The 7,482-nt window shown below is 55.7% G+C and overlaps 1 protein-coding gene across 1 annotated transcript in view; it reads right to left on the bottom strand.

Moving 5' to 3' along the window:
• Positions 1-428: 428 nt before the first annotated feature.
• Positions 429-7,482, bottom strand: part of ANHX (anomalous homeobox) — a 14,565-nt gene continuing 7,511 nt past the window's right edge. The window contains exons 5-9 of the mRNA XM_011371392.2: positions 7,357-7,477; positions 5,951-6,228; positions 2,895-3,036; positions 1,220-1,304; positions 429-967 (exon numbers count right to left, since the gene is read on the bottom strand). Of these exons, the coding sequence (XP_011369694.2) occupies positions 881-967; positions 1,220-1,304; positions 2,895-3,036; positions 5,951-6,228; positions 7,357-7,477 (713 nt within the window). The 3' untranslated portion in view covers positions 429-880. The remainder of the gene's footprint in view (positions 968-1,219; positions 1,305-2,894; positions 3,037-5,950; positions 6,229-7,356; positions 7,478-7,482) is intronic.

A 7,482-nucleotide genomic window follows, 5' to 3' on the forward strand; every position in this document is an offset into this window, starting at 1 on the left:
AGCACAGCGGGGGAGGCGAGGATCAAGGGCCTATTTCTGGAGGCGACAGTCCGGAGTGTCAAAGTCACCCACATAAAAGGGGGTCACGTGCTGCAGGAGACGCACATTGGCCCCTGGCATTGGCCCCTGGCACAGTTCCCACGTCACAATAATAGGTAAAGGGCAGAAGACAGAGGCGCCTTCATGGGGCTGCTTATAAGACGGAGCCGTGGGAAACCACAGGGGTGTCCCTCAGCAAGGTGTGATGCACCAGTGAGCACACTCGGGCAGTGAAATGCCGCTGGGGACGACAGGCAGGGAGTGACAGGGACAGGTGTTCAGGATACAGCTAAGTGAATAAAGGGGGAGTTCAGAACATTAAACTTTAATTGAATAGAACATGTTTTGCAAACAATGAATTACAGCCTGAGGGCGAAAGGCACCCTGCCCCTCCCTGCCTGGGCCGCCCAACCACAGGGCCTCTGGCAGAAGCTCCACAGACAGAAGCGCTCAGGCTGCCCACGCCCCCCTCACCAGGTCAGCTGGGAAGGTCCGTTCAGTCCTGTCCGAGGGCAGGTGGGAGGGTGGCCGGCAGCGGGACACTCTCCTGTCTCCAGAAAGGCCTTGACAGCCGCAACCTGCTCCGAAGCAGGACGGGCCCCTCTGACTTCTGACCCCGTGAACATTTCCCAAACGCTTCCTCCGTGCCAGGAGTGCCAACCAAACTACCTAAACATTCCCAGGACCCAGCAGCCACCAGGACCTCTCAGCAGACCCCCGACCCACCGCCCAGGGAACTTGGGGACCTCCTTTCTTCAGCTGAGATAAAACTGTAAGTTGTCTTGACTGGTCGATGTGCACATCGCTCCCCGGGGCACTGGCCTGTCTCCTGAGAGACAGCTCAGCCCAGGCTGCCCCCCGAAAGTTCCAGGAGCATCCTGGCCCCCCAGAAGGCATCACTGGAGGCCTGGCTGTTGGGCCACTGCACCTGGAAAGCCAACACAGCATTACACAGGAAGGCAACCCCCACCTGGCTCCGCCTCCTCACCCTGGGACCCACCCCCTGCGGATTCAGTAAGAAACTGTCTCACGAAAAACCCCCTCAGCCCCTCCCCGCCCCTCCCCGCCCCTCCCGACTCCAGTTCCACTGACATCCAGCCTCGAGGCCTCCCCGCCCCTGTTCATCTCCTGTGGCTGGTCCACTCCTGAGCTGACCCAGGACGTAGGTTGGAAGCCTCACCTGGCTGGAGGGCAGGGGCTGGCTCGGCTCCACAGCAGACACAGGGCCGGGGAAGGCGGATGGGGCTGGTGCCAGCTCCGGGACACTGGAAAAGGGACTATGTCAGGACACGTCTCAAGGGGGTACCAGGCCACATTGTCCACCCGTGAGGAGCACGCCCTGGGCGCTCTGCACGGCGGGAGCCCTTCGAGGTGATGGACACTCTTCAGGACGGGCTCCTCAGGTACGCAGGCTGCCTGAGGGGCCTGTGTGACGCCTCAGCACATGGCTTGGGGGCATCGGAGAGCATCAGAGCAGGCTCACAGAGAAGGGCTGGCGAGTAGAAACGTGAAGGACAAGGTCACACGGAAGGGGACAGGCCTGGAGGATGAAGGGCACAAGAGGCCCTTAGGATCACAACAGGGAGAGCAGCAGAGACAGCAAGGAAGATGACAGGTGCAGCCACTAGGGACAACTGTCCGGCAGTTCCTTAAAAGACAATCACGCACCTGCCCTGTGACCCAGCCATTCCACTCTTATGTGCAGACATCACAGACATGACATGTGCAGATGACATGTGTCCGGGTACATGTGCCCAACAGGTGACAGACAGGTCAACGCACCATGCTCCCTCCTCACCAAGGGACAGGACTTGGCCATGAAGAGGCACCGACTGCCGACACGCAGCAGCAGAGACAAATCAGCAGAGCAGCTGTCAGGCTGAGCGAGAGAAGCCAGGCCAAAAAAAATACCCTGCTGTATGACCTTTCTGTGACATTCTAGAAAATGCGGCTAAAGAAAGCAGGTCTGTGGCCCTGAGGGTAGGGGGCGGGGGGCCGAGGAGAGGAGCCTTCACAGCCTTCAGCTCAGTTATGGCTCTGTGGCGGGCACGAAATTCACACTCAGAAAACTGTCATTTGTACAGTCTAAACATGTTGGCTCCCTGGGAGCCAATTACCCACAACTAAGCTGTTTTTCAAAAAGGCATCAGGGTCATCGTATTAGCACACAGACGGGCTGTGGCTTCAGAGTTCAAGCATCAGACCACCTGGGGGGAGGCCAGGCAAGCCGGCAGGAGGCCCCGTGGTGCCATCTGCTCCATCCCAGCTCCTGGCCATGCACAGAAAAGTGAGTCCAGCTGCACGGTCTGCATTCCCTCACCACCCGCTGTCTTAGCGCGCGGAGCCCGCGACCCCCACCTCACACGTCCCCCGGGAATGCTGCCCTCACTGGGCAAGCGGCCTTCAGCTACCAAATTCGGGAGACCCCAAACCCTCAGACCTGGTCCTGGGGGCCGGTATCGCAGATTCCCTCTGCACCAGAGCCCCAACCTGTCTCCTCCTCCATCCCTCCTCCACCCCTGGTATCCTGGGCTGCCATCCCGGCCCCCACGCCACTGCCCGCAGCACCTGGCCTGTCCAGGGCCCTCCCGAGCCCGTCACAACTGCACTTTGGAATACAAAACCCAGATCTTTACACTGCTCAGAAACTCTCACAGGCTTTGACTGGGGAAAAGAAAATGCCAGAAAGAGGCTGCTGGGGCCCAGGGCGGCCTCAGGGAAGAGGCAGACTCCGCGTCCACGCTGACATTCCCAGGCGTGCTTCCTGTCCGAGGGGAAAACTGCCAGGGACTCGGTGTGCGGCGCCTCCCTGGTGCTGACTCCGGCGCGACTCCCTGCGGCCCTGCCGGGCTTACCTCTGGGAGCATTCGGGAGCCGGCGGTGGTGGCGGTGTCACCAGAAAGCTGCCCACCTGTCCCTGTGTCTGGCTAATGCTGGCGCCCGGACCCTCCTCCAGGTATGTGCTCTGGGGGTCACTGATGGCTGGGTCACAGAATCCTGCACAGGAAGAGACCCCAGAACCCAGCGTGAGAGGGAGGCGCCGGCCTGCGTGCGGCACGGCCGAGGCCTGTAGGCGGCAGAGTCCGGCCCGGCCGCCCCGGGCCTCGGCCTCCGTCACCGAGCGACAGCCGTCTCCACGACCTCTTCAGGCCTCCAGAGGCCAAAACAAAGCCAAATGTTGCTTTGTCCTTCTGGACCTGACGTCATCCCCAGCCCGACCGCGGCCGTGTGAGGGTGGGGCGTGGGCGACCTACTTCTCTACCATTTTCACCTTTTAACTTAGGTGTCGCCATCATTCCACTGAGGAACAAGGTGTCACCACCTTCTCTGTTCTTTTTCTCTGCTTAAAATGTCTCACAGAGCATCTCAGACTATCTTTCGCTCTTAAAGGCTCAGAACGGCTCTGGGTCCACAGACATTTAGGAGCAAGGCGGGCTGAGAGGGAGGCCCATGTCCCGGGTCAGCCGGGCAGTGGGCTCACCTAAGAGTCTGATCTCAGACCCTCGAACAGGCCAGCCGCCCCAGGCCCCGCCGTCCTCCCTACAGTCTGCTGGAGTGACCACCTGCCCTGCAGCCAGCCGTCCACACCTGCTCCGATCCGAGGACCACCCCAGCCATCTGCTTTCTGCTGCTTCCTCCTTCCTGCGGGACCTTCAAGCTGCTCTGAGGTACGTGAACTACAGCTTAAATGCTAATTTTAATTCGAGCATTTCTGTTTCAAACATAACAAATCGACAGGTTTATCTGCATCTTCCAAGAGAAAAGCCACAGTCACAGAACTGAGGCAGTGTCGTGCAGGATAACCAGCAGGGGGGCAATGTCCAGTCCTGCAGACTCGAGCACAAGGCCAGTCCCAGCATGGTGGGCAGATCAGAGGCCGAGTACCCCGAGGAGCTGGAGCGGAGGGCGGGAGCAGTGAAGGGAGCAGAGTCAAACCCCGATGCTCAGGCGGTCAGCAGGGCACTCGCCCGTTCTCAGAGGGGTGAAGACCAGCTTCCCTGGTTCCAGGGGGAGGTGGGTCAGCGACTGCCCCACTCCAGCCTTGCTGGTATCTACGACAAGCAAACATGAGTCTCTGACAGTGAAAAAAATGGACAGCGAGAAATGAAGGCCAATGTGATCGAACTGAAAAGCTGCTTCCGGAAAGCAGGTGTCTGCGCCCTCACCCTTCCCTACTAGCAGAAGGGCCAGAATGAAAATGAAAAAAGAGAGCTTGAAATTCTCTTAAAATGTATAATTGTCAAAATAAAATACTGGAAGACAAAACCCTTGAAAGCACATAAATAAAGAAAAGAAAACATAGGACACAAGGTAAGCATTTTGGGAGACGGTCCAGGATCTCCAACATCCAAAGAACGTTTGTGCTCTAAAGAGAGAACTGAGCGTGGCAAATTATCAAAGAAACTACCAAAGACCAGGACAAGACATGCCCAGAGCCGAGAGAACTTGTTCTCTTGTTTTAAATCCAAAGGCTTAACGATAAGGTGAATTAAAAAGACTCACACCTAGGAATACTTAAATTTCAGAACGCAAGACTTTAAAAAAAGTTCCTTTTTCAGCTTTATCCATTCATCCAAGGCTGGAATGTAAAACAAAAAAGTTACAAACGAACTAACAAAACAAAACAAATACTCAAGATACAGATGACAGAATGGCGGTCGCCAGGGAAAGGGGGTGAGGAGAATGAACCGGGTAAAGGGGGTCAAATACGCGGTGACAAAAGGAAGGAGACTTTTGGTGTTGAGCACGCAGCTGACTGCACAGAGACCAAATTCTGATGCCGCACCTAAAACTTATGTTACTAACCAATGTTACCTCAACACATTTAATTTTTAAAAAGCTCCAAGAAAGGAAAAATAGGTGATCTGTAAAGGGCTAAACATCAAAGTGACATGTGACTTTTCAACAACACTGGAGGCTACAATGATACAATATCTTCAGATTTCTAAGGAGCAAAGTATTTTAAATTCAGAATTCTGTCCCTGCCAAACCGTAAGTCAAATGTGAGGACAGATTAAAGACAACTTGAGAATACTTATCAGAACATTGACTTTGCAGATTCCCTTTACTACAAAGTTAATTGAAGACATTCTCTAACGTAACGAAGATGTCGAGCAAGAAAGAACCAGACCTGTCATTCAGGAAACACTGCAGCAAACCCAGGGAAGTGATAAAAGAGGATCTGGGGGTGACAGCCTCACCCAGGCCGAGCGAGATGTCACTTGGACGGGAACGGGAAGGAGGAGGGCTCCCAGCGGCAAGCCCTCGGAGGGGACATTTGAAACACGGGGGGAAGTTAGGCTTGTGAAAAAGCCAGCACCATGAGGAGAAAGGCAGTTAGAAGCTCCAAGAAAACACGGACATGAACACGGAAGACTCAGAGATGGCGGGTGACAGGCTGAATTCCGTGTATCTTCCCTGCGAGGCGGGATGTCACAAGACGCTGCTGTATGGCTGGATGAGATACGTACATCACAACGTATGTTATTTCAGGCTATTTATGCTGCAGTGGTAACTAGGGAAGAAACTAAAATCACAGCAGCTCCCTCAGAGGACGAGGGTGGGGGAGGGCTGGGGGCCTACGGCCCTCGACCCTGTCGACCCTGTCGACCCTGTCGACCCTGTCGCAGCAGGTGCTGGCAGGCAAGTTAGGTGTGTGGACTGCAGAGTGCGGGGTGGCCGCTGTTTCATTCCATTCTAACTCTTTTCTTGTCATGCGTCTATTTTATTTTGACAAATAAAATAAATGAGAAATATTATCTGGGATGTTTGTGGGGAAAGCCTCGGTCCTGGTACCGCGGTTCTGGCTCTGAGCAAACACACAGGATTCAAGCGGGAAGTCCTGCCCCTCCCACCCCGTGACCTCAGAGACCCGGTGAGGAACCTCGGTGTCTATCTGGAGTGAACCCACCTGTGGGGCTGGGCTCAGCCAGGGTGGCGATGGACACGGCCATGGCGGCGTCTCCGGGGTGCATCAGGAAGTCCAGCCCCGGGCTGTGGCCCAGCTGACCAATCCGAAAGGCAACTTCCTTGGAGGGTGCCAGTGCAAGCGACACCGGCCATGACCTAGGGCCCGGCTTGTTGCCGCCGACGGCCAGAGGGCAGAGGCCAGGGCCAGGGCAGACGGTGGGGAGAGTGGCCGGATCGTGGCCAGGCCCCTCCTGGTACATCTCACCACCTTGCAGAGACCTGGGAAACACAGCAAGCACTGTCCCTTGGTGGGCAGAAGCTCCCACAGGCCAGGGCGCTGGGTCCTGGGACCCGACTCGGCTCAGCCACTGACACTGCGGGCCTGCCCCAGCCTGTCCCCCTGCCGTCACTGCTCTCCCAGTGGCTGATGAGGTTCTAGAGACGCTTGAAAACATTATTACTGGAAACCTAAGACACGTTAGCAGTTTCTCTACGAGAACCTTCCACGAAGCGCTGTTCTGCAGCTCTGAAAGCTAAAAGTGATCAGAGAGCGCCTAACAGTAGAGTGAAAAAGTAACTTGATCTTAAAGGAATACAAGGCAACACTTGATAATAATTTTAAAAATTAATATTCCACAAATGCTCACAGTGTCTCAGATGGTGTTTCTGCGCTTTTGTTAACAATGACCACCACACCCCGACCCCGCCCCAGCAATTTCTGCGACAACCTGCATGGCAGATCCTATACCTGTCCCTATTTCACAGGTGAGAAAAGCTAGGCACTGACAGGTCACAGAAACCTGCCCAAAGACACACACACCTCAGTGGTGTTGGCCCAGATGTTCTCACTGAAGATGCTGACGTCACAACCATAGATGGAAAGAGTGTATACAGCTTGCCAGTTACACAGGCTCTGGGCCTGGCCCCGTGCTCAGACTTGGTCTGCTGCTGGCCAGCACCTGTCCCGCCCTTACGTCAGGGTGGTGCCTTATCGCAGGAGCCAAGGGTGAGCAAAGTGCTTGGACAGCGCCTGGTACACAGTAGGAACTCGGGAAAAGTTGGCTGTTCTCAACTCATTGAAATAAACAAACCACGACAGCTGGGTTTGCCTTTAGGAGATAAGTGTATACATTTTTCTAAGTCTGTTTTCTGCATTCTCCGGGATGTACATGAAGTCAGGCTATGAGCCAGGCTCCATGAGCAAGTGTAGTGTCCTTGACATGGGCTCCTTGCCAGTGGCTCCCCAACCCTGGGTCACAGCTATTTCTGCTCCCAGCCATCAATAGCCTGGGCTGTGTTGACCCCAACATTCCCATTCCCACCCCACTCCAGGCCTGGTTTCCTACTGTGGGGGTGGGTGGGGGGATGAACGGGGAGACGGTCCCTGGCCTACAGGGATGGCAGTACCTGGGAGTCAGTTGCTTTGGCATAGTCTCATCTCCAGCAAAGTCCGAGGTCAGGCCAAGAGGCTCCCACGGCCCTTGGGTGGTGGTCTCTGTGGGCTGTGCAGGACCCCTTTCCTCACCTCCTGTT

This window comes from Pteropus vampyrus, unplaced genomic scaffold (genome assembly GCF_000151845.1).
Source record: "Pteropus vampyrus isolate Shadow unplaced genomic scaffold, Pvam_2.0 Scaffold189, whole genome shotgun sequence".
Lineage (NCBI taxonomy): Eukaryota > Metazoa > Chordata > Mammalia > Chiroptera > Pteropodidae > Pteropus > Pteropus vampyrus.